Source organism: Dermacentor variabilis, chromosome 1 (genome assembly GCF_050947875.1).
Source record: "Dermacentor variabilis isolate Ectoservices chromosome 1, ASM5094787v1, whole genome shotgun sequence".
In the NCBI taxonomy this organism is placed as follows: domain Eukaryota; kingdom Metazoa; phylum Arthropoda; class Arachnida; order Ixodida; family Ixodidae; genus Dermacentor; species Dermacentor variabilis.
Genome location: NC_134568.1, coordinates 10,073,701 through 10,101,600, shown reverse-complemented (window position 1 = coordinate 10,101,600; position 27,900 = coordinate 10,073,701). Strand labels below are relative to the sequence as shown.

The following is a 27,900-nucleotide window of genomic DNA, read 5'->3' as shown; positions in this document are numbered from 1 at the left end:
GAGCCTCCCAATCAAAAGCAAGCCTTGCTTCGACCATGCCACCACCACAACTAAAATATATAAACAGCGAAGCATACTAGGCAGTGCTTATGTGCACTTTCTCAACTGGCCCAAGGATGCCTCAAATGACAAGCTCTGCAATGCTACACACCTTTGAACGCAACCAGCGTTATACGGTTGAAACAGGCAAGCTGGCTTCGTGCTCCATTTATTTACGGTGCCCAGCCTTCCCAGCTTCCCCTTGGAGGCCAAGAAATGTGACCGTCCAAGCGGCTGGCGGGTGGCGAAACGCATGCTAAACGTGGCGCCATCTCTTCCGGTGCACTCACCCATCTCATTGCGGCTTCCTGTGTCGAGGCCTCCTCGTCCTCTCCACTAGCCGCCAATGACCCACATGCGCAGGCCGGCTTCCCCCCTTTACCTTCAGCTGCTGCGGGCGAACTAGTATGAGCCATTGCTCCTAGATGGTGCCGCCATTCCGCAGAGGAGGCTCTTTGTTGTTTGAAGCCAGGATGGGAGTATTGTGAACTAAGTAAGATGTACCGAGTCAAGTACCAAGGGATATACACGTTATGCGGTGCGTGTGGAGAGGAGGTGGAAGCAGCTGAACACCTGATACTTTTCTGTAAAGGACTTCATCCTACATTTCAGAGCAACAGGGCAGATCTTTTCAAAGCATTGGGGTTTAGGGACAGTGGAGGCAAAATAGATTAAGCGGGTAGAAATAGCCAAACAGAGTGTCTGATTGGTCGCTAAAATCAACGCAAGATTGAAATTTCACCCTCCATTAATATGTACAAAATATGTTACTAGTCACCGCTAGGTGGCAATAATGCACGAGCAGTAGTGGAAAAAATGAAATCAGGGAAAATATAATTTGATAACTCAAAGGGAAGCTCATTACCTTTTGAAGTGAGATCAGGATGCCTTAGAACATGCACTTATAAAGCGAGGTATAAGAAGGAAGAAGCATGTACTTGCTGCGGTAAAGCTAGGGAAACAATGGAGCATGTTGTATTAGAATGTGAAGATATCTGCCTAGCGGTCGATTTAGGAATCGCTGGCCTCCTTGAAGCCGTTGGTTGTGAGAGCAGGGGGAAGGTAAACATGTCCGCAATAGTGATTTGTAAGAGGCGATTGGAAGATTTGTGGAAGAAAAGTAGGGAAACGACAAACAACGGAGGCGTACAAAAACAAAGTTCACAGTAGGGGTTCAGAAACTTTGGTTACGGGAATTAATCATTTTTTTTTTCTTCACATCGGTAGGTCATTAGGCAATAAAATAACAAGAGCTTGGCGGAGACACCTCCCGCCCCGTTCCAAAGGGGATGCTCATAACATCCATCCATCCATCCACCCACCCACCCACCCATCCATCCATCCACCCATCCATCCATCCAGTGGGCAGCAGCCACGTTCAGGAAAGTTCGGGGTGGTTCGCAAAGAAATCTAAAAAAAGAGGCGGTGGTTGGTTAGACGGTATGGGAGCACGCTTTGGGTCGTATCTTGTCCCGCAACCATAAGCGTCATCTGTCCTGCCCGCATTTCCTTTCTTTAACGCTGCGAGCCCGGTACTACCAGGTCACGGAATGACATGTGCGTTATCAGCGTGACATAGCATTATCAACAGGAAACTTGCTAGTGCTGAGTTTTCAAGAACGAAAATGCAAGCAATGCATATAGCGATTATCGTTTTAGGACAAGATAACTCCCAAAGGATGCAAACTTTTCAAGAGTGTGTATTACCCCTGCTCCTACAGGTAAAGCATTGTTACAATCACGCTTTCATTCACATTTGCACGAATACCACTACTAGCATATCTGACCACTTGGCTTGGCTGGAGCATGAAAAAGCATTGGTTTTTGTTGCTTGGCTGTAGCGTAGATTTGGACACCACCTATTGTAAAAGTAATTCAACACTTCAGAACACATGAGCCGCAGGAACATTGGCTTGATAAAGAAAATAATTCAGGGTTTGCAAATACCCGTATGTTTGATTTCGAATCAAATAGTGAATCTTAGAATAATTCGACTCGCAAGATCTAGTATCCAGTACCGGAGTCGTGACCACTTTCTCGACCATGATTGGCTCCCTCGTGCAGCTTGCGCAAAGGAACCAATCGCAACCAAAAAATTTGACCTGGATCAGGCTTGATCGCGATTGAAAGTTTGCCGTGCGACACCGAATGTCGGTACTTTCGGTGAATGACACAGCTGTGGTCAGTGCCTTGATACGCGCAGCATTCCCACGGCGCGCAATCTGTCTGTACAAGGTTCGACCAGGTCGACCGCACCGCTCAAAACTATTAAGGCTACGCGAGAAGAGCGAACAACAAACCCGGCGTGTGTAGAAAGCACCAAAGCATATGTGAAGATTGGGCCAATTAGACACTGGAAGGCATGCTGATTGCATAGAGTACACGATTTCAGTGTTTATGCACACAAATTCACGCATTTCGTTGCTTTCTAACTACATGTGAGCACACAGACCAACTCTTGCACTGATGCATGCTGTAGTTGCAGGCCAGTCGACTGCAGACCTGAACCATGGTTCAACGACTGTCAATCGCACCCATTCACGTGATCTCGCGACCGATCACTGATGAGCCATCCGTCGAAACATTAGCAACAAACTTCCCGCTATGGTTTGCGGCACGTTAGGCCGACGCAGCTGCGTAGTCGGGTGTCGGTGACTAAAATTATGGTTACTGAATTAACCGTGATCTATACACAGCAGTCACACTAGCCTCTGAAAGCCGACAAACCACCTCGCCAACGGAAGCGAGTGCACGGGGTGACCGTTGCCTATTCACGGCCACCATTTTTGTGAAATACCATACGGTGGCTCCTTGTTTCCGGTTGTAGGCTCACGACGGTCTTTTTTTTTGTAGCTTCCAAGCAACCCGTCCTAAGCCCAAACCGCACGAAAGCCATTTTGTGTGCAACGGCGACAAACATCAGGCCACCTTGTAACACTAGCAGATACAGGTAACGACTGGTAACCAAGTGGGCCTAGGCAGTGCCTGTGCTTGCTTTGTCCAAGCTTCTTTCAGCGAGCATCACAGCCTTGCATCCTAGCATGTTTCTCGGAGAGGGAAAAAAATGTCTCCAAGCAAATGTGAACAAGTTGTACAGGAGACACAAAGTTAATGTAGAGCAAAGAAACGTGGCCGGTTATGTGCTTTGCTCATGTACATGGAGTCTTTAGAGCCCTTTTGGTTTTGTTGACTTTTTGTCATTCAGGATGTTACAGGTAATCATGCTCTTTTGTATGTTAGCCTGAACATGTTTTATTTTGTTGTTTGTTAGGGATGCAAACCCTGCATGTTGTTTGTCACTATTGTGTGTCAATGTCACTGTTGTGTGTCAATTACTGTACAGGTTCCTCTGATCGTGGTGGTGGGCCACCCAATGCACCTGGTCGACCCAAGCCTAACGGAGCAGCAGTCTCTTCCTCTTCCATGCCTAGCAAGGTCCGCTTAAAAGACACCTCTGACGATGCACCACCCAGTGGCAGCCATGAGTTATCGAATAGCCCTTCCTCCTCTCCTCCCAAGACCACTGCCCCTTCGTCTGTAGCTATGGAGGGTAGCAGCAAAAATTCACGCAAGAAGAAACAGGCAGGAACCTCCACCACGGAACGCCCTTCCGAGTTGACACCACCCCGGTTGAACCACGCCGCGTCTCCATCGCCTGTGGCACCCAGCAAAATTGGAGGCAGCAGCAAGCAGGGGAAAATTGCTCAGACAACCCAAGCTCTACTGCAGCAGCCAGCATCTTCGGTGACTCGATCATCTCTGGGGTTGGGGCCACCCTCAGTAGTTCAGTCGCATCGCCAAGCAGCTATGGCAGGCAAGCAGCGAAGTGGCGAGGTCATGGTGAATGGGCTTGCTGATGGTGAGGACTTCTCGACCGTGGTGAAGGGGACCAAGCACCGGGGACAGGCTCACCATGCAGTCACTGATGGCTCCTCCAAGACCAGCACGTAAGTAATTCATGTGGTGGCTTTACAGGACCTGCAGGATACCACAGGCGTGAGCTTGGTCAGCTGCAGGGCCATGTTGGCTGCTGCTTCACGCAAAACAGTTCCTGGCTGTTACAATGGATCTGCCTACAACATATTTGCAGATATACCAGACTATATTTCTTCCTTAGTTTTTTTTCTGCTTATAGTATTGATGAAGCAAGTTTGGAAAACAATTCACAAAACAAAGATATCACCAGAACTTCTTTTGCAATACTTTTGCAATACATATCAACAATGCTAAAAAGTGGTACTTAATGTAGGCTACCAATACAGTAAGTAAAGTGATATGTAATATTAGCACAACTTCTTGCAAAATACATATGAACATTGTTAAAGTGTAGGAATCAATTAATATGGACTACAAAAGCAACACCAGCTGAAACATGAACTTGAGGTAGTCAAAATAAGACCAAGAATGTGCACTCACTTCGATAGTGCAAAGAAAACATCACTAGACAACACTGACGACATCGGAAGGCAATCTATTCCAGTCATGAATAGCTTTTAGTAGGGGGTGTGCGAATGCCAAATAGTATATTATGAATCGAATCATGGAAGAAATGCTGAATATCGAATCAAATATTGGAAAACGTTTCTGAAAGCTCTTTCCCAAGAAAATGTGGTGCTGCAAATGCTCAATAGTCTCTTAGCATTGCATAATAGGAATCTAGCAAGCTATTAATCACATGGGTAAATAGAAATCAAGGCATACAGCTCCGTCTACTGTTATTAAAGGGAACACCAAATTAGTATGCCAGCACTGATTACAGCTCAGTTCTAGTATATGAAGATCTGGAAAGTTATTTTTTTTTTATGAATAGAATAGCTGTTGAATCGAATGAAGTGCTTTTTTCCCCTCTTTAACTAATGAATTAGTGACTCTCTGTTGTACTGAATACTAATGAGGTTCTGTTTAATAGTGGACCTCTGTTTTGCAGCAATCATATTTATTGCATAGAAAGTTTTCTTTTGCAGTTTTTCTTTAAAATGCCGAAGGGCTATCACAACTTTACGGCAGCTGGGTTAACGTAAGGCTAATCTGTGCGACAGATTGGCCTTACGTGACTCGCGTTGCTGGCACCGAGAAACTGTCCCTGCTATTGCATTGTAAGGTTCGGCCCGATTTGCCACCTGCCAAAGATTCTGCAATCTACTATACCTGTTTATCCGCCGTCCGCGCCAATGTATGCAATCAGGTCATGACACTTTCAGGTCCGCCTTGTAAGTGCAAAGCTAGTTTTGTGGTGAGCTGCTCGAAACTACAAAAAGACTGATTTGCGTCTACGGCCGGTGTCAGTAACGAGACCGCCGTTCCGTGTCGCAAATGTGGCAGTCGTGAACAACTTTGTTGCTGCCCCGCTCACTAGCTTTCGTTTGCGAGGCAGTTTGTCGACTTTCCGAGTGTCGCACGGCTGCTGTGAATAGGTCTGCGTCGATTTGGCACGAAACCATAACTTTAATCGCTGACGCCCCCTGAAGCAACGCTGATTAGGACTAATGATTACTAGATTAGACTAGGAGTAGCAGTGTGCCGTGATGAACATTCACGGCACACTGCTTACAACGGCCCGCAAAGCCATCGCGGAATGCTTGCCTGTAGTGTGTCAATACGGCTGGATCATGTGGTCGGTCCCCGAGATCACATGCGCGGGTTAGATTGACAGCTGTTGAAGTTGGGTGAAATTCGAAGCTGCGTCTCCAACAGGATCTGCGTGCCTGTCGGTGGCAATTCGGCCCGTTATTCGCTTTACGAAATACGTGCTGCTGATGTTGCCGTTTGCTCTGTTCGTGTTGCGTTATCATTTCGGTTGGTCCTTTAGACCCGGACAAACAATGTACAGATGTTGGGGAACGCTCGCAGTGACCAAGTCCGTTACAGCGTCAGCCGAAGCGACCCATCAGCGGCGCGCTCGGCGGTCACTTTGCAGCGTATATGATTTTGCAGTGTAAACGACGTGAAATGCTCGCCTGGGCGGCATCGAGCACTATCTTGACCAAATCTGACTTGCAGGCAGGTCCTTGAACTTTGAGCGAGGGGTCAACCTGTAGTGACCAGTAATGGTGTTGCAATATATATATATATATATATATGGCTGGGCCAGAAACAATGAAGCATAAATAAAAAATGAGTAGGACATTCTTGTTGCACCAGTTTACTCCCTGCTCCTTTGGTTGACTGGAACACACTTTTTGGCAGGCTAGGTGAGCTCGCCCTGGATGTAATGGATATATATATATATATATATATATATATCCCTTTGTATACCGACGGTGCCATGATAGATGCTGCGGAAAAGTTCGAGTCCTTTTTTGCCGACTCTCAAAAGTCTCCCACTTCAGTTCTTTCTTAACATTTGTCGCACTAAAATTTACAACATATTGAAACGTAACTGAGCAGCTAAATTCTGTATTCGCTGAAGCTTCTCTAAGTCACGGGCAGTGGGGGGGTCCCATAATACACACGCATATTCAACAATTGATCTATCAAATCGTTTATGAAGTAACTCTCGTGTAGGTTGGCTCAATATTTAAGGGTTACGACTGAGAAAACACATTTTTCTTGGCTTAGCTGCAACCTTGTCAATTTGTCGCTACCATGATAATTTGGCTGTAGAATATATCTATAAATATTTAAACTCTGACTTTAGGTATTAGGTCATTGTTAACACTGTAAGAAGAATTGAAGGGGTTCTTTTTGTGAGTAAGCATCATATGAACTGTTTTAGTTTGATTTAATTGTATATGCCATTGATTACACCATTGATTGACTTGATCGAGGTCCTTGTGAAGGATTTCAGCATAATCCGTTTTAGTAATTGTTCTATACAAAATGCAGACATCATTATAAGAACAAGAGGAGCCCCATAATGAAACCCTGAGGCACCCCAGGGGTAACTTTTTTGGAAACTTGACTCAACTCCATTTATAACCACTGTCGTCATAATGTAAGGTAGTCTGTGACCCAAAAGACAATCTGAGGATGGACATTGTACATGATCATTTTTTCTGTGAGTAAGGAATGCAATACCACATCAAAAGTCTTTCTGAAGTGCAGAAAGATGCATTCAATAGTTATTTATCTAAAGCGGAAGCAAGTTCATGCAAGAATTCAGTTAACTCTGTGATACAGGACAAGCCCTTCCGAAGTCCTTGCTGACAAGGCAATGCTGGTGGATTTACACTGCGTCTTCCTTCTAACAGTTCACTGTTGCTGATGTAATCACCAGCTCTTCAACTACAGGCTACACATCTGCTTTAGTGTAAAAATGGCAGGCATATTTCACATTTTCTTGTGCCTTTGCAACAGAATGGCTGGGCCAGAAACAATGAAGCATAAATAAAAAATGAGTAGGACATTCTTGTTGCACCAGTTTACTCCCCGCTCCTTTGGTTGACTGGAACACACTTTTTGGCAGGCTTTTGACCTTTCATGGTGCACGCATTCCCTGCAGGCTAGGTGAGCTCGCCCTGGATGTAATGGACTCGTGTGGTGGGCCCCGCAGTCCTGGTGGGGCGGGCCGACCCTCCCCCAGCGTGGCCTCCTCGCCCAAGAAAAGTGGCTCAGCTGGCAGCACCAGCTTGAACACATCGTCTTCCGCCATCACGCCTGTGTCTTCGGGTGCCAGTGTGACATCGGGCTCCTCCAAGAGTCACCATCGGGGTGAGGAAGGTTGGAAGGAAGTGGTACGCCGTTCCAAGAAGGTGACGGTGCCCTCAACGGCTATAAGCAGGGTGATTGGGCGCTGTGGCTGCAACATTAACGCCATCCGTGAGGCCTCAGGAGCCCACATCGAAGTGGAGAAGCACAAGGGCCAGGGAGAGCGCACCATCTTGATCCGGTGGGTGCTTCCATCCTCTTTTTGTTGTATTTTTGCTAAAATAGTTTCAAATTTGTGGGGTCCTTCCTCTGTTACAGTGCCTTATGGGCGGTGCATTGGTGTGCTGAGGGCTCATTGGGTATGCTGTCTATGGGGCTAGCACAGAAGGCAGGCTCTGGTTCTAGACAAACTCGATCGCGAACATGTAGTGCAAGTGACTGTGAAGGTTTGGGTTTTACTCAAGCAGCCATGTGCTTCCCACAGGCTGGAACTTTGTGCCACAGAACAGGCATGATTTGTTGCTTGAGTAAATTTTAGCAAATCCATCGTTGAGGTTTTTTTTGTTTTCAGTTTATTAGACAGGGACGAGAACGTGGACACACATAGCACTAATACGTCTAATCTGGTGAAAAATACCTTAATATTGCAGTACCAACTAGCGCGACGATTAACCTTGGTGAATGCCTCATCCAGCTGGTTTAAAACTATATCTTCCTTTGGGATGGCTGTGAAATTATCTCACTTGGCATCATCTAAGCCAATTTCAGTCAGAGCATTTGCTGGCCACTCGGAGATACTCGTTTACAGTTTTAATCCTTGTGCTTCGGCTTTTAGCACGTGCTGTCACACAACCTGCTGCAACAAACATCTTGGAGAAACGTCAGAGGATACAATCAACACATTGCTGTATGGACATCTGAAAATTTGTCATGCAAACGTGACTGAAATTTTCACGATATTTGTGGTACAAAGGATTACTGGGGGATGTGCATTTGCAAAGTGTATTTCAAAATGATATATTTCCTTTGCAGTTAGTTTTGATAGCAGCTTTTACCTCCTTCCATGTAGTTGCCCAAGAACTTGGTTTTGCATCTGATAGCACCGTGCAAGCAATCTTCTGCCCAATTTGCTGGGGTAAAAAAAGGCACATGTCAAAATCAACTTGATACAGTAGAACTTCGTTGGTACTATCTTGTTTCGTACTGAGCAAGTTGGTTATACATGATTAAAACGAAGGCGCCAAATAAAACAACGGACGAAGAAAGGCAACACGGAACCGCGTAGTCGCTACGTTGTTGTCCCGTGTTGCCTTCCTTCGTCCGTTGTTTTGTTTGACGCCTTCATTGTAATCTTGTTTCGTACAATTACCTGGCGCCAATGTTCGTGATTGAGAACACAAAAGGCGACCAAATACAGTCACACTTCATTTTTACAGGTTACTACGTTCCCTGAAAGCAGTCTTGTGGCACCAAAATTTAGTACATTGCGAAACTGCAATCGTATGATAAGTTTCTGCCTGCTAGATCCCATGTGAACAAGAAAAAGGTGCGAGACGAGTGATCAAAAGCAGTAAGCGCCCGCCACGGCAGCTTCTTCGCAGTACTCTCCTGAGGCGCCTGTGTCATGGGAAAACAGCATCACACACTCACTTCCCTCTTCCAGTACCAGCAAGTCTCCTTGCGAGTCGTTTCCTGTCATATTCACAACTATCACCACCAACGCTGTTGTGATAAGCATCTTCACCTATCTGTTTCACAACATGTGTGGTGATAGCCATTGAAAGTGTACTGCACGCCTTTAATAGGCAATAACCCAAGCCCAATAACCCAATAACCCAAGCTGCAGGCGGCGCGAAGTGCGGTTTTGATCTGGCAGCATCGTCGGGCATCGCCTACCAGCTAGATGCCATTTCGATTTCCTGCCGTCTTACACTACGTAATAGAAAAAACGACAATGTGCGCTTCGGGCCGCTCGAGCCCCACCAGTTGGATAGGAATCATCTTGTGCAATCTTTGCTGAGTGGGTACGTTGAAGCTTCTGCCAAAATACCCGACCTCAAGAAACTGCTGACGCAGGCTCAATTCGAGGTGCACAAACGTGAGCTTTCCGAAGCCACAATAACGACACGTCTGGGGCCGCTAGGGCACCGCTAGCTCGGCTAATGTTGGCTTCTCCTACTGCAACGATTTGCGGAATGCTTCGCATTACATATGTGAACTACAGTTAAGTCTGCCAAATTTTTTAGTGACTTGGATGTAACGTTTTCCCAGTTAGTATGTTTTATGTCACATTTTTTCCAAAACATATAAACGAGTTTCTACTGTATGTAAGGAAATGCATATACCCCTGTGATCCAACATGTGATAAGAAGGGAAACACTTTACAAAGAATTAAGTCATAGCAATATACAAAAAGCACTTAAGAGTTCTATTCACAAGTTGTGACACAGTCAGAGCTACCGCACCATAACTCAAATTTAATTAATCCCATGTGTGCGGCAGCAGCTATTTAAAAAGTTTGTGCAAAGCTGCAGTTTGTCTTACACAATAAACGTGAATTTCTTTCTGCTCAAAGAAATTTTACTTTCTTACAGGCGAACAAACACTCCAGAATGATGAAAGCCATGAAACAGATGGAGATACAAAAACACACTACAGTGGAATCTCGTTGATACGATTCTCACGGGCACCGAAAATAAAAACGTATTATCCAAAAATCGTATTATCCAAAACGGACTTCAAAAGATCGCGAATAATACATACTTGGCACAGAACTTGCTTTTATTAAAGCACTTTAAAATAATCCGTCACTTTGCGCTGCACTTTTTGCTTTTCGAGGTCCTGCAGCAAGCTTTTCTGGAACTCGTAAAAACGAGTAGCAGTTTCCTCGCTGAGCTCCGCAGACGCGACAAAGCCACGAAGCCCGTCCAAAGCTTCGAGAGCACCGTCAGTATTTAATGGCCGACGATCGCTGCTGCAATCTCCGGCGTCTTGGTTGTCATCGTCGTCGCTCTCCTCTTCAGCGGTAACATCTGCAATGATGTCTTGGACGGTGCGCAATTCACATGTCGCCAGTTGGTCGTCCGCCGATACAAACTCTTCCGGAGACGCGTCGACATTGAGGTCACCCCAGTCCGGGATGTCAATCTCTGCGCCGTCATCTCCATTTTCCTCAGTATCGCCAGGTGCACAAAAAAAGCCACACTTCTTGAAGCAGTTGGCGATGGTGTCAGGTTTGACGCGATCCCATGACATCGCCAGAAAATGGATGGCATCAAGAAGATCCACCTTCAAGCTGGCATCTTTCCGGTCAATCTTGGCCAAAAAGCGTCTGATCGACAAGCTCCTAAAGTGAAATTTCATGTTTCTAATGATTCCTGCATCTAGGGGCTGCAAGTGGCTGGTGCAGTTGGGCGGCAGGAAAATTACTTTTACGTTTTGCAGCCACGAAGTATCGACAGGGTGCGCGGCACAATTGTCGAGAACCAGAAGAATTCTACGGTTCGCGGCACGCATCCGGGCATCAAGAAATGTGAGGAACTCTGTGAAAAGGGCTCCGGTCATCCATGCCTTCTTATTCGCTTTATAAATGACAGGAAGGCGTGGGTTACGCGAAAAGCAGCGTGGCTTCCAGTATTTTCCAATGACAGTAGGCTTGAGCTTCTCGGTTCCATCAGCGTTGCAGCACAACAATACGGTGACTCTTTCTTTGCTTTTTTTTCCGCCTTGACACGTCTCACCTTTTATGCTGAGACTTTTCTCGGGCTGAAGATTGATGAACAACCCAGCTTCATCTGCGTTGAACACGTCCCTTGGCTGGTACTGAGCAATCACCGCCGGCAGAGTCGAAAGCCAGTTGGAGACCTGATCTTGGTCGGCAGACTTCCCTTCGCCGGAAACGGTTTTATACGACAGGCCATGCCGTGTTTTAAAACGATGGAGCCACCCGCCCGAAGCTTTAAAATCTTCGATGCCCAACGAGAGTGCTATCTCATCAGCTCTCTCGCGAACAACTGTCCCGTCCACGTTCACGCCCGCCGCCCTTACTTCTCTGAACCATGCCAGAAGAACCTCTTCCATCTTGCCATGCTGGGCGCCCCTTGTTTGCTTCACGCCGGCGCCGAAGACTTGAATGTTCTTCTGAATTTCTTCTCGCTTGCCGACGATCGTGTTCAGCGTGGAGACAGGCAAACAAAGTTCGCGTGCCAGGTCGACACGTTTCTTCTGCGGATTTTCGTCGACTTTTGCTAGGACGTCGAGTTTTTCTTTCAGCGATAACGCTTTACGCTTTCTAGACATGGTGAAGCGCACGGGTGAAACGCGGAACCAAAACAGAAGAAACGATAAGGGCGAAGTGCAAGCTGAACGCTCGAAACACCAAAATGGCAACGAGAAATGGCAAGCACAAAGCCAACAAAGCCTACAGCTACAGTGGCTAGAATCCTATTCTAGCCACTGTACTACAGCATCGTCAATGCATGCGCCAATCACTGCTTCTTGGTCATGTGATTTTACCGTGAGTACTATGTCTTAGGATAGATGGCGCTAAAAAGCTTCGGTGCGTTTGGTGTGCGAGCTTGCGAAAATTGCTCCCAGAGGCCGCCACACTGCTGCAGGCGCTGTGCAGAAGCACGGCCGGACTCTAGCCGAGCCGAGCCAGGCCAAGCCTCGAGCATACAAAGCGCGCGTCGCCGCGTCTTTAGTCCGCCGTGCCTGTCGTTTCGCTCGATGTTAATTTCAGTAGCTCTGCCCACCCGCTTCAAAGGACTGGCTCTGATGTTATCATCATACAGAAGACGTTTCCGGGATCGTATTATCCAAACCGACGTGGAAATACGATCGTATTAGCCGTACAAAAATGCATTTACCTCTATAGGGCATCGGCCGGGAACTAAAAAAAAACGTATTATGCCGAAAAACGTATTTAGCCGAATCGTATCAACGAGATTTCACTGTATTCACTACCGTCGATGTTAAGCATGTGTTTTCAGCCTACAAACTTATTCTGAGTGAGAAGAGGGCAAAATCTTAAACACCAAAAAGACAATAGTCATACATTGCTGTTATAACTAATACCCCTGTCATACAGGCACCCGTAAACACCATTTAACTCGTTTGTCTTTACATCAACAGAGTTGTGCTCCATGTCACACTGCCTCCCTTGTGTCAAGGTAGTTAAATGGAGATTTTGGCGAAGGGAGTTCGTCAACGACCATTACTGCCGGATGGAGTAATCTCGTTCCCAGATAGCTACAGCTGCGCAAACCACGCTAATAAAATAGTTGTAACTCTACTAGTTGTAATAGTTGTGCCTGTACCTTCTGCACCAGTGCTTCGCCATGCACCGTGGGGAAATGTTCCGCCATTTCGTTTGTTTATCCGATTTGTCATCACCTGGAAGCAGTTGAGCACACCGCAAACACAAGTTTGTGCACGATTACAGTCGCCAACTGACTTTTCAGACTCCGGAAATTTGGACGTGCCCGATTATTTGGTCTGCTTCGCAGCACCACCATTCTCTCCATAGACCATAATGTATAACAACTGCCGAAAGTTCTGACACCTTGCAACCTCTCGTCTGATTTTTCGGACACTCCTTGAGCCAACTAGATCGAGAGCACCACGCACCGACTCTGACCGGTGCATGGTTCGACTTGCTGAACGCCATTTTTGTTTTGAACGGAGCCTCCTTGCTGCCCCACCAAGTGGCGCTACTGCAAATCCTTGCTCATCATCGTTTCTGCCTGTTTCGTAGCTACAGCAGTTCCGGTCTCAGCTTAGTAAGCCATGTCAAGACAATCCAGCAGCTGATTTGTTTCTTCGTTCACGACGCTGCGTTTTTTGTTTGTGCGACTGGTGTCAGTGTGACGGCGTGGTGATGTTTGCTTTGTGTGCTGTGTCGAGGTTGCGGTGATGCAACGCGCCATATGGAGACATCATTGAAACATCGCGATGGCGCCGACAGTGCCCGCGCAGATATTGCATTGGGGAATGCCGGCAGGCGGGTGCCGGGAGGCCCAGGATTTGTCGCCTTCCAATGTGCTCCCTACTGACGCCGCAAATGTTCTGCCGAGACCTGCGCAGTGGTTGCATTGCGATTCCAGACACCGTCTCATTTGATAGTTTCACAGGTGCGAATACTGCTGTACTGACATGTGCAGAACTCGAAGACAGCGAGATCATTTGTCAGGTTTCTGCTGCGCTGCTGGACGACGACTCCGAGTCTGAAGATGACGCACCATGTGCTACGCTGTCGTCGCATGCGGAGTGTGTACAAGCATTGACTGTGCTTTCAGCCGCCTATAGTGACCGTACGACCTTCTCCGAGATTAAGGCTTCTCTGATTGCGCGTAAACAGAACAGCATGCAACAGCGCATTCACGATTTCTTCAAGCCTACTGCCGAGCCCGAATAAGTGCGTGGAAATAAAGGATTTCGTTTTTTTTTTCTTAATCTGCAATCTGCTTTTTCGGACACCTGTTTATTCGGACATTTTCGCAGTCCCCGTGAGGTCCAAATAAACGGTCGGCGACTGTACACAGCACAGAATCACAGCTCGAAGTGCACCAGTCAAAGTGACCCGTGTGCCCACGCATGAAAGCAAGAGCACAGTGGGGCCAGCATCGCTTTCAACTATGCTTGGAAAACAAAAGTCTTGCGATCACATACAGCAAACTTTCTCGTTGTAATTTTATTAGATTAGATAGCATAAATTACTTTAATGGCGACTGTGTATGTGAACAGTTGCACGCGGAAATAAGCACAACAGCACCGTTTATTTCCCATGCAGCACCCGTCGAAAGCTCGCACTGTGCGTGCCACATAGCACGGCTGCAACTCCATTGCCGTGAATCTCCATTAGGGAGTTCCATGCTCAATGGAGTTCGCGGGTGCCCGTGTGACAGGGGTATTAAACGAACATTTCTACACACACTATTCTTTGTTTCTTATTGAAACATTTGTTGACGTCAATCCGTTAAGCATGTATTTTGGCTTCTCTCATGAACCATTTAGCAGCTTTTCTGTTGTATTCTATGTTTTTTGTGCTTGCTGCACTTGATTTGTCATTGTAAGCATAAGCAGAAAATTTTTTATATGAAATGCACACTACTTGCCCTGAAAAAAAAAGTATTGGAAGAAAAATTTGTAGAAGCAGATGGCTCTCTTCAGTGTAAAGTGTGGAGGTCCCGCATCCTTCGCTTTTTGCCAGGTTATGTTGAAACAGAGTAAAGCACGCCAGCTTTGTGATCTTCGTGGAGATCAACGCTACAGCCATAGCGATGGATTCAATTATGGTTGGTGGCCGATGCTGTCAGTTTCATCGTTCGCTATTCTCGTACTTTTGTTTAATTTTTCTAATGTACTGCTATTGTACAGTCTTTTTGCTTTGTGCCGTTTGTGCTACAGTTCAGTATTCCTCGTACCAGTGTGTGGAAGGGAGCTTGCGCAAGGAGGATGCCGGATAAAAAGCAACCCTCGGACAACTTCTATTTGTGCATTGTTTAGCATAGCTGCTGGCAGTACCACTTCAAAAATATATAGTATTAATTGCACTCAACACTTTCGTGACTGTGGGAAAAATTGATAGTTTTCAGGTGGTCTAAGAAATATTTATTTTCCTGTCACAGAAAATGCCTGATGTTAAAGTGTATGGTATCCAATTGTGGAGAAAGCAATTATCCTTCCAGTGGTAATAATTTGAAACAACATACCGTATTTGTTCAAATCTAGGCTGATAGTTCTTTCCAAATAATAATCTACAAAACTATAGGGTGGGCTTAGATTCGAGGATTTTTAAAAAATGCGCCAGTTTGTAACTTAAAATGATAAATATGGTCCATAGCTAGCGCCGTCTAAAAAATTCAGTATCGTAGCCGCTACTAGCCAGGTCAGTAGCCAACTGAAGTATACGAGCGATGTCGCTGTGGCCTGTGTTGTATCGGGGCTGGATCTGTTGGTGTGCGGCGTGGCATTACCGTAATGGCACACTACAGTGCCGCTTTCAAACGAAAAGTTGTGCTCGCCGCAGAGCCATAGCATCGATGAGAAAAACGTCCGTCATCAGAAGAGGGAATAGGAGATGCCTTTGTGTGTGCTGCAACGAGGAGATCACAGCAATAAGGAAGACAAGCACCCAATAACAGAGAGGAGTTGTTTACTGAGATCGTGCCGCGTTTCGACGCTTGCGATGCCACACTGCGCGAGCTTGTGCGCATCCGCAAGCATACGTGTAGGCTAACGGTGTTGACGATGTAGAGTGAGCTCGACACGTTCATATTAAATAAGTGCTGTTATCATTTTGTGAACGCTGTCCTCACTTTTTTGGTTCGGCCTGCATTCGAGGTAAGTTTTTAAAATTTTTTCTGGCTTCGGACAGTCGGGGGTCAGCTTAGAATCGGAACCGGCCTTGATTCGAGTAAATACGGTATTTACAGTAGAACCTCGTTCATACGTTTTAGAAGAAAACCTTGAGAGTAAACATACTAACCAGGAAAACCTACGATCCGAAGTAACTAAAAAAGTTTGACAGACTCAACTATTGTTGACATCTGCGTAATGCAAAGCGCCGTGCAGATTGTTGTGGCACGAGACGCCGATGCTCACAGAGCTGGTGGTGTTCCGGGGCCCGAGACGCATTTTGTTGTTTTCCTATTGCATGGGCGACAGGAAACAGAAGTGAAATCGAGCTGGTGGGCGACGTTGGATGCAGCCTGCAGCAGAGAACGGGGGCGCGTTTCGGTTATAGACTACTGAAAACATACAGTACGGTATACCAATGGTGCTACACGCCACGCGCTTTAAAACATATAAGTGAAGATGCTTGTCGCAATAGGTCTGGCAGCGATAGCTATGAATAAGGCGTGTGACAACCCGGGCGAAGATTTGTTGGTACTGGAATAAGAAACTGTCCACGCCATCGTTTTCACGATACGGGCAACTGTATACTGCTCTCGGTCGTGTGCACCTCGCGGCTTTTCTTGTTCACATGGGATCTAGTGGCCGGAAAATGTATACTATCATGGTCTGCAGCAGGCAACGGCAGCGCGTTTTAGTTATCGTTTATGAAAAGCATGCGCTACACTTTAGACGGCACCACGCACTGTGAAACACATAAGATGCTTATCGCAATAGAATGGTGATATCCATGAATGCCGCATGCGACGACCCCTGAGAAGATTTGCTGGTACCGAAATTAGAAACTGAGTGCACACTGGCGTTTTAGCGTGAGGCGGGCGGGCGAGTATTGCGGTGAAGCTGCTGTGGCGGGCAGCTATATACTGGGCTTCTTCGATTTTCCACTTCTGGCTACCTGCGGGCTACCAGAGCCAGCCAGAGCATCTTTTTCTTGGGTTGCTTCGCCCACTGCTGGTAGCATGCAGGTAGCAAGCCATGCCATGCCATCCCGGTGGCATGTTTACATTTGGCCAGCTGTCCCGGCATTTGACTTTGCAAACTTTGGGCAGGTTCGGGTTGTCTTTGGATCCCAGCCCACGTGACTTCCTATCAGGACCGGAACTAGCTGGCTGCCATCTGGCTGCCCATGGGCTGCCAGAACTCCAAAAATCGGAGAGACCCACTGTTCTCGATCGCGCGCGCCTCGCGCATTTTCTTGTTTACACGGGATTTAGCAACTGGAAAACGTACCATATGATCGCAGTTAGGCAACATACTGAATGTTAGTGCAGAAAAATCTTGTTTTCTGGGAACATATGAACCGGTAAAGAAAGAGCATAACTATTGGGTCATTTTTGTGTGTTCTCGATTGCGAACGTTGGTGCCGGGAAAATGTGTGTGAACGGGAACGTATCAACAAGGCTCTACTGTGTTAAAAATAGTATGAAAAAAAAATTATTAAACGAGAAAATTGTAACAAAAATGAAAAAGAAATTGATGAAAACATTAATGCTGCTTGGCACAAGATAAGTCTTAAGAAAAATTCGAAATATTCATTTGGAACACAAGGGCCATATGCACTAATCCTGCAAATATAAGCTCTGTATGTAGGATAGATAGGAAAACATTAGCCCTAGTGAGCCACCGTGCCCTTTAACCACTGCACTGCACTCCAGAGCACGATGCCAGGTCCACTACCAGCCATGTTTATGCACAAAACTCCACTGCTTACTCGGCCGCGGGCCTTTAATTTTTGTCTTTCAGTCACGCCCGAATGACATTAATACCCTGCAGATAAGAACTGTGACCTTTAGAATATGCCGCATATACTTAGCGATGAAACTGTCCAAGATGAAAACTAAATCACCAGTGGGTGCCTCTTGACGTTCAGGTTGGTTTGATGCATTTTCACTGTCCGGACTAAAGTATGATGAATTGGAGTCGTCTTCCAAGTCTGTGCTACTGCCATCATCCAGAAATCCAAGCTCAGATGCATGGGAATCTGTTGACATTGGCCGTTTCTGTGGAGCAGCGACACGCAACGTCGATGCCATCTTCGACGCTACCAGCGCTTGTCACCCCAACTACGACGGCACTTTAAAAATCCCCGCGCCTTGGAAAAGAGAAACACAAAAACGAAACTGATCAAATAGTTTCTCTTTAACCCATTAGGTGGCACTAGCTGTCTAGAAGCGTTTGGAAAGTGCCAAAATTTGAATTTGTAACCATCGATAACATGCTTTCGATGGGGATAGGCATGGTCACGAAAGTGTTAATTTCATAGACATAATTTGCTTACAAGTGCAGACCTTTGTTGCTATGCTGTGCAATCAAAACAACAAATTGTGTAGTTGTAATTTCGTAATTGTGTTTCACGTATTCCATGACACAGTGATACTGGAATGATTGTGCACATTAAAAGAAACCTATGGACGTCTCAACTTTGGTCTAGTCCCGCATGTCATAGGGCTCGAGTCATGTTGACATGCCCCGGTTCCTCAAACATTTCTTTGTTCCTTGCTTAGTGCACCCTGAACGTGCAGCGCATGTTCCAAGTATTGATGGTAGAAGTGGGATAGTTGCGTTTTATGCACAGGGAAATCCATTCTATTAAAAATAATGAAACTAGTTTGGTCATTTTTATCCTGAATGCCTCATTGTTGCATGTAAAGCTTACTGTGCTATATTTACAGACCATTTTAGTTAAAGTAGAGACCATATTTGGTATATACAGAAGGTTTCATGTAACTTGAACCAAACTTTAAAAACAGAGTAGTACACCTTAGACAAGCGAGACCCATGTCATATTGCCTGTAGTCGTCTTGAGTTACTCTGGCTCTATTGAAGTGCAGTGAACTAGTGCAGTAAAACCCCATTGATACATTCCTTACTATTGCATTTTCAAGGCTGCTACATTGCATTTTTGCAGTCCAAATGTAAAGCCTATTGACTTTTATGTATTATGTTTCCATTTGATATGTCAGCATTCTATAATGTTCCCGAATCTTATGGTGCGGTGGTCACATATTTAGCTTTCCAAAGGTAAATTCACTCTTGCATGTTGCTTCAAAAAGATAAATGCATATTTGCATTTAAACCTGACCAGCCCCACCCGTGGCCCCTACACGAAATGCAGAAAGTATGCGATTGTCAGTCCTGATAAGCATTTCCCTGCGCAGTTGTGCTTTTTGCCGGTAACCTAATGTCAGCTTCGCCATGATACAGCCATGTGATGCGGTGAAGCATATTAAGACGGAGCCACTGTTGCAAAACATAGTATGTGCCCTTTAATTATACAGACATGCACGCACTGTCTCCCATCACAGTATGGGACCCGAGACGCCTAATAAGTGTACCGGCAGCTGTTTAGAGCTGTTTCCGGCATTACTGTAGCAATTTGGAGCCTTCCTCACTGTTATGTTCTCCCGTCTGTACATTTTCTTTTTGCAGTTTCTTGAACACCATATCAACGGGGTTCTGCTGTAAGTAGTTAGCAAGAACGCACAAATAGCGCACATGGCCATTATTTGCAAGAAGTGTTATGCCGTTCCTTGTCTTGTGAGCCCTTGTTAACGTGCCTTATCATTTTGCAGTTTCAACATCTTGGTGTCCATCCTAGACTTTTCGGGCCTTTGCGCATACCTTAGTAGTAAAAACGTCCTCTCAACGTTGCTAGACGTCATGCTTTCTCCTAATTTTTTTTTCTTCCATGTAGACGAGCCAGTGACAGAAGCTCAAGGTCCAGTGAGATTGCCTCGTTAGTCTCCAACGCAGAACGGTTGCACAGAAACGAGACACGACCTTTGAACGAAAAGCATGTTGCGGGGTGTGTGTGTGCCGCCGTCTCTGTGAGGCGTCCTGTTTCTTTTCTTTTCGCGTTGCATTAGTAGAACCATGGTTTTTTCTCGCACATGCACATACCCGCTGGCATCGCTGTCAGCTCACGCCTGTTTGTGGAAAAAGTTACTATTATTTCTAGCTTTCGGAAGATCGGAAGAGAATTCTGCTGGCCGCACCAGCCACGGCTGACACCTGAACAATAGCCAGAAAGGGGGTGCAGGGAAAGGAATAGGGAAATAAAATTAGAAGAAAAGTAAATAGAAACTACAGTCAAATCTCTTGAATACAAACTCCAAGGGGCCTGAAATTTATTCCAATTAAAGAAAGCTCATTGAATGGAGTTCATACTTGCAGCGCTGCATTACTTTACTGTTAAATTTTTGAATTTTTGGTGCACCAAAGTATGATACTTGCAACGGGAGACAGGAGGAGTAGCCGGTGCCCAGCTGCACTGCTTGATTGGAGGTGCCACAGCGTGAGTTCACGCTCATGAGACCATGGTCAATGGCGCAGTATGTTCAAATTAACAGGATTCCACTATGTATGGTATATATACAAAAGCGACTGTTAGTGCAATTTACACAGGACATTTCACTCCCTGTGCAGGGTACACCAGGAGTGCATGCCGGATTGCCGGCAGGATAGGTCATTGTGCCCACAAGCCATTGTGGATACAGTGAGATTCTAGAAATTTTCACTTCTGGTCACCTTTATTGGCATTTTTGAATGAGCCAACAACTTTCTTTCGCCTCCCTCAACCTCCCAGGCATGAAGCTGACATCTGGCGTGCCTCCCATCACAAAACGCATTAGCGGAGGAGAAATCGAAAACTTCATTGTACTAGGTGCTTCAGTTCCATACTTTTTGTCCTGATGTAATAGTCCCTTTTTCCACAAGAACCATCGCATGTAGATGAAGCGGCAGCGTTCATTGGTCTTTAACACCTACATATTTCCTTACCCTTTACAAAGGGAAAGGGGCCCTGAACCACACCAGGGGTAGCATACGGTGCTTGCTGTGAACATCTAAACCAAGTTTTCCCGTCATACGCAGTGCATGGAGCTCGCAAGCAGATAACGAAGTCACCTTCCTCTCAAACACTCTTCTGAACAGTTCATCATCAGACGCACTATTTTGTCATTCCCTTAGACGGCTGCTATTGGCCGATAGCTGATATCAAGCTGCGGTCAGCTACATGGTGTAAATACCGCGGGGTACCGCCATGAGTCCACTGGCTAAGCACACTGCGGCTTGTTAAAAACAACCCCATGTGTCTTATGTTTAGCGTGTCGTAGGCACCAAAAGCGGCAGCCGTGGCATCTATGTTAACATCCAAATTAAATTTGAACTGCATGCCACAGTGACATTTAGAAAGCGGAGCGTTGTGGTCACGCCCCTCTGCGCTGTAGCCTTCGTTGTGCAAGGCATTGAAGAAGGAACAGGAGCACAGTGGAGGCCATGCTTGATTGCCAATAACTCCGCTTCTGGTGAATGTATAGAAGTACTTTTTGCAGCAAAGTATTTCTGAAACAGCCTAAAATAGCATATTTTTACTTCAAATGCCTTTCTCCACTTCGATAAGAAGTGGTTCAGGGCCCCTTTAAGAGAGAAATAAGGTCTACTTAACACTTTCCTGCCCACGCCTATATTTATCTATAACATGCTATTGATGCCTGAAATATTGTATTTTGCTGCTCTTCAAGCACTTTGGTACAGCTAGCATCATCTAATGCATCAATTCGAAACTATTTCTTTAGTTTCACTTTTCTGCTCCAATTTTCTACCACACCGTGATTTTTAACTCTTTAAGAGTTTTTGACATACATATATGGCTTATGTTGGATATGTTATGTTTGATAGTTCAGGTGCATTTAACACCCCTGCCTGTGTTTGTGAGGTGCTGCCATCTCTATGTAGTCGCGCAAACTCGTTTGAAATTGCGTTTTCGCTCGCCGGGTCACACAACTCGATTTGTTAACCTCCGAGTGTTTGCTCACACGATTGTGCACGACTTGTTTGCTACCTCCAACGCATGCATAAAGGAGATGCCATCATTTTTTACGGTCGCCGCAATCGTGTTTCCATTAGCTTAGATATAGCCTTGCGTAACTTTAGTTCAGAGATTTTTTTTTTTTAAAGTAATAAGCTTTTCCTTTTGGTAGGGGTTTGCGTATTCCTGTACAATGGGATGTGTGAAGTCATGATTTTTGTATGGCTGCACGAATTGCCTCTTCCAGTAACCCCTCAAGCATATCTTCTTTTGACTCTGAGTACAAACCAAGTATTGAGCCAGAATCAGCGGATGATAGCTCATCATTGGATGAGTAATTTCCACCGAGCAGGTCACACTCGAGTGCGATATGGCCAGAACAAGCAGGCATGGCATGACGATGCTAGATGGAGCAAAGGGGTCTCTTCGCCAGTTGTTCTCTTTTGACTCCTCCGAAAGTGGCCATGTTGCTGACTATGTGCTACCACCAGACGCTAACGAAGTGGAGTACTTCAAGCTCTTCTTTGATGGAGACATAGGTTGACTTGTAATGAGCGAAACAAACAAGTACGCACGTGAGAAGTCATCCATACCTCGCCTCCCCTGTGGATCGCACCTCAGACCTTGGGAGGACGTTTGATGTTGCTGAACTTTACTGTTTTTTAGGAGTAGTACTGATGGGCCTAGTCCAGAAGATTACATTGAGAGATTATTCGTCGGTTTAGTCCACGCTGGACACTCCGTTCTTCTGGCAGATTTTCTCAGTCAACCGTTTTTGTCTCTGCGAGTCCTGCGCTAAAGCTCTGTAACAGACACAGCGGATCGCCTGAGAGCAATTGGATGATTGTAAAAGACATTAAGAACAAATTGTCCAGTCTTCGTCTTCCCTACCAAGATATTTACGTTGAGTCATTGATGCCTTGGAGGTGCCAATGATGCATTTTTGTGATGTGTGACGTGAAGACCGAATACGCGTTGAGATTCTTAACCTGCATGGGGCCTCTGCAGAAGTGACCATCAACAAAGAATTAGGTATATCAGGCTTCATTGTTGCTGACATTCTAGCTGATTTCCTAGACAAAGGTCATCGTCTATTTGTATTTAGAGGCAATTGGTACACCAGTGCAGTGTTATTAAATTTTGCAAAGCAGAAAGACCAATGCTTGCAGAACCGTGAATCAGAACAGAAAGAAACGTTAACTTGAAAGTTTTCACACCAACACATTGATGGCACGCAAGTGGTGTGACAAGACTCCGTTGCATGGACCTGAGCTGTGAAAGACTGACAAGATCAACAAGGGACAACAAGATCAACAAAGAAGCCTGCATGTGTGATGGAATCTAACAAGAAAGTGGGTCTCGTTGATAAGGTTGACACATAGCTCAGCTTTAGTGATAGCATTAGACACTCTCAAGTGGAACAAGATTTTCTTCCACCTTCTCAACATGGCTCTCCTGAACACTTTTTGCCTTGTACCACGAGAGTACTGCGTCAACAATGAAACTTGCACAATTCAGAAGGCGTGTCGTGTCGCAAGGCAGCAGATTGAGCAGCACCACACACCGAGAGGACCGCTTGCGGACAACTCTGCGGAGAAAACATTCTGCAACTGACTGCTGGACATTTTTTTTGAAGTTCCCACAAACATGCGCCCCAGGCAGCCAGCCACATGCAGCGCAGGTGGTATGTGTGCGAACAAAAGTAAGCGCTTCAGACAAAAAAAAGGACGCATAATTCATGTGCGTTGCTTGCAACAAGGCACTCTACGTTGAGCCCTGCATCAAGACATCTCATACTCTGAAAAGATACCAGATGTCATTTTTCCCCCTCCATTTTTCTGAGTACTTTTCTTTGTCTGCATACTGTGTGTGCATGAAAGGCTCTTTTCTGAAAAATTGATAGCCATAAATAGTACTAGACATTTTTGCTGGACATCCTACTGTGTACCATATTTGTATGTATACTATTATTACAATTCAAATGTTTCTAATACAAAACATTGCTTGGAATAATTTTTTGCTGTATTCAGGAGTTTAAAATTATTTCCTACTACTGGAAACTGCAATAAAAAGAATTGACCGCAAGGAGAGGCAAGGTTCTTAGAAAAAAATTCGACCCTTAAAAGGTTAAAGCACCTCTGGAGTCTGGGCATAGTCGAAGTGGTGAGCGCTCGTTCCCAAAATGGCATTGACATTGCAAGCTACTACTTCATGGAAATACCACCAATTCTGGTGCATCTGCACACGAGTTATTGACTTTTCTTCTCGGTAACTGTTTTGTTGCTGCCGTGCACTGCTAGAGATACCCCGCTTCTAAAGGTCACAGTACTTGTGTGCAGGGTGTAAACATTCTTCGGTTGAGATCACTTGCTGGCGACTGCACAGGGAGTTGAGCTTTGCCCCTAAAGACGCCCGGGGGTCAACCTCGTGCTAGGGCTAGTCGCTATGGCCCCAGTTCATCAATACTTTTCGTGTCATACAGCATCCGCAGTGGACGCACTGCGGCACTCGGGCAGGTAGAAGGGCATCGGAGCAGACAGCATTGTGCTCCGGCAGCAACTGCACACTTTGCGACTGGGCGCAAGGGGAACTGACAATCGCGGCTCAATTTTTCACACAATATATGGAGGAAAGCGGGAAGGCAGCGCAGGAGGGTGGGAGGCGGCTTCGACTCCGCTGACAAGTGCATACTTTGCACAGTCACGCGCGCCCTATCTTGAAGTGGATCTGTAAACTACTCATAATTTTTGTGCACGCTGTCATCTCGCTGCTCTTGCATTGAAGCAATAGACCGCATGAAGGTCACTTCGCTCTCTGCTGCTGCTGTACTTGCTCACACTAGCATTTTGACCGCGAGTGTGCACGCGCATTGTGTAACATGTTTGTTTGCTTGTGTGTGTTGACACCATGCTTGTTAATTCATTTAGTAAGCGAATGCCTCCAAGTTTATATGGCCGATAAAACTACTATCCTTACTTCATATAGCTGTCTGCTAATTTACTATCACCATCAATGCTTTGCCTGTCTGGCAAAACTGCAACTTTCTCTCTCGGGTATTTTTGTTGAGTGGCACGCTTCCGGGGACGGTCTCGCGTGCAAGCTGTTAGGTTTGTCTTGTTTCGTGAAGCGGACAATTTTGTGCGCTCTGCACAAGAACCATCGATTAGCGGTATAAGTCGCTACCACAATCACACGCACTCAGGAAGGCATGAGAGGATGAAAGAGCATGATCGCTGCACTGGAACACAGTAGAAAATATCATAGTTTCGTTCTATGCATGCACGACTACAAGAGGTGGAGGGTGACTATGTCTATCGTCCATCCCAAAAATCTGGTTTACCAGCTCAATTCAAAATGCAAGCTGATCAAAGGCAGTCTTTCTAGAGAGCTCCTCTATCTCGGGGTGATGTTCCCTGTGTTCTTGGAAAATGACGAAGCTGTTGATGACAGCAATGTCAATGCAGTGGAAGAACAGTGTCTTCCACCACCTGACACACTTCATCAAGACATTATAAGAAGCAATAAGTTGATCGGGCTTGTCAACACCAAGCATGCCCTTATTGTAGTCTTCCATCAAAAGAGGCTTCCTGATGGGGAGCTTTGTCCATTGGTCTCCTCGCTTCACTTTTTGCATTGCAGTGACCTGATTGTTGGCAGTATGTGCTGTGCTTATCATGTTTACAGCACAGTTGTCTTCCCACTACAAGCACAGCACATCAGGGCACCGCAGCCAGTGAATGTCCCCTCGTGTTGTTCTTTTTTCCCAAGTGGAGTCTTTCAACTGGGAGGGAAATCCACGACGATCTTTGCACGTTGCTCCGCAAGAGAGATTTTTCCTTTTAAGAAGACGTTCAAAGAGGGAGATGGACGTGCAGAAGTTGTCAAGGTAGATGATGTAGCCTTGATCCAAATATGCATCACACAGGCGGGTTACGTCATAAGCCAGTCCCTTTGAGCTGCGTGTTTCTCGCTTCCCAGTGTAAACACTGAATTGAACAGGGTAGCCTGTCCTTGTCAGTGAGGACCCATAGCTTATACCCCCATTTGACCCCCTTCTCGCGCATATACTGCCGAATTCTCGATCCTCCTTTTAATTTAACCATTCGTTCGTCCACGCACAAATTTCGGTATGGCTGAAAAAGCTGCCCTGACACGTCATTCATATGCTGCAGTAGATGTGCGATCCTGTGCAGCTTGCCATTGCGGACAGGGTCAGTCTTCTCCGGGTCCATGACACTGAGAAAAGCAAGGAAAGAAAAAAAAAAAATGCTCCTGCATAATCTTTAGAGGAATGAGGCCCGAAAATAACTCCAAGGTATTCCAGTATAGATGGAGACGAGGCAATTCGACAATTCCCATGTAGATCAGGATTCCGATGCATTGCATTACTTCACCGGCACTGAAATTTTTCCATCAGCCGTCCTTTTCTGCGTAGGTCTGCGGCTCTAAAATATGCGTCCACACATATTTGTTCGTGTTTTCGCAGATAACGTTGATTAGCTCTGCAGTGAAAAATAGTAGGAAGACATTGACGGCCTGTGTGAAGTGCCGTGCATTACTTCTGAGCCCGCCGTCAACTTCGACCCCCGGGTTTCTTCTCGGAAATAACTGTATGCGCTTTACAGCTGCTGGCAAGGAATCGTGTCTGTATGACGTTGAGACTCTGAAAATACATAATATAGCTGCGAGTACATGCTCCACCGCCCATAACTATTTATTAGTAATCAAAATGTGTGCCGCACATAGAGCCGACACTTACCCCCTGGATAATCCGGCTTGATTTGATGCATCCTCGTCCTCGGTGCTGAACTCTCATGTGTCCACATCTTTTTCAGGCTCACTACTACTGATTTCATTTGCAAAATCAGCTACAAAAGCGCTCCATTGGCGAGAAGCACGTCTTTTAGGAGCATCTGTGCGATGACGACACCATTATCGACGCGCTTGCCTGACAATCCGAAACTTTTTGCGGCGCGGGGATACGCACCGGAATGCAAAAAACCAACAAAACATAGCGGATCACGCTGTGTGTTTCCCACTTTCTAACCTAGATGGCCCTAGGCACTCGCAAGCCACGTGAGAATTTGAACTTGAAATGGTGTCGATCAAATTGATCGATTTGAATAGGCGCGGTAGGAAAATAGTTAGGTAATCAGACTGCTGCAAGGGGATGCATAGCCAGTTCAAATAATTTCTACCCAGAAAGGTTTTAAAATTTTCTTGCTACCACGCAGTTACAAGCTCAAGAAGATGAGTGAACTAAGGTTTATTTCTTTCTAGCTGTCAGCTTCATCTGGTTAACTACTACAATGCTGCCTATCCACCATAGTAGTCCAGTAGCTATGCTGTTCTGCTGATAAGCACAGGGTCGCAGGTACCGCGTACCATGAGGCATGCGGTAGTGTGGAGCTCCACATTTTGACTATTTGACTCCTTTGACGTGCACCCAGTGCACATTCTTCTATTTCACCCCCATTGAAATATGGCCGTACGAGACGGTAGGTCGCTGACTGCCGCAATGACGTCCAACAGCGCCTGCGATCTCATTAACATGGACTTAAATGAACTGGTGTTCTCGGTTTTGTCAGCGCAAATAGCAAACGAAATGAAGTACTTGCAAGCCACCCGAGACGAAATGCCGTCGTATCATTGCTGACGATCATGCCAGTGGTTTAGTACTAGGTGCTTCTTTATGAAACACTCGCACATGTGATCAAATGTGAAAAACAAGCTGTAGCAGATTTCTATGTCACCGTGAGCGGCGATAGAAGCGATCGCCTGGGCTGGGTGGTATGGGACCCTGCCCTATACGATGGTGCCGTTTGTGGCCCGCGCAACCTTAGCTGTTGGCCGCGGCTGTCAGTTCGCTCCATCTCTGTACCAACTCTACGTTTTATTTCGCGCACGAACATTCATTCGCACGTGTAGGCCTATTTGTGACATACACACTGCAGTTTACATAGCTGTGACTGTGCTGCACGCGTATATGAACGTGTGATAGGCTATCTACACGGGCCCGTATTCTGAGATGGTCCACTCCGGCGATACTG

At 46.0% G+C, this 27,900-nt stretch overlaps 1 protein-coding gene across 14 annotated transcripts in view; it reads left to right on the top strand.

Annotated features, from left to right (window-relative positions):
* Positions 1-27,900, top strand: part of mask (multiple ankyrin repeats single KH domain) — a 214,186-nt gene that overhangs the window by 120,116 nt on the left and 66,170 nt on the right. For 13 of the 14 annotated variants that reach the window (XM_075684659.1, XM_075684624.1, XM_075684584.1 and 10 more), the window contains 3 exons: positions 3,383-3,986; positions 7,481-7,867; positions 19,736-19,846. In XM_075684659.1, coding sequence (XP_075540774.1) covers positions 3,383-3,986; positions 7,481-7,867; positions 19,736-19,846 — 1,102 coding nt within the window. The remainder of the gene's footprint in view (positions 1-3,382; positions 3,987-7,480; positions 7,868-19,735; positions 19,847-27,900) is intronic. The other variant, XM_075684607.1, reaches the window with a different exon arrangement.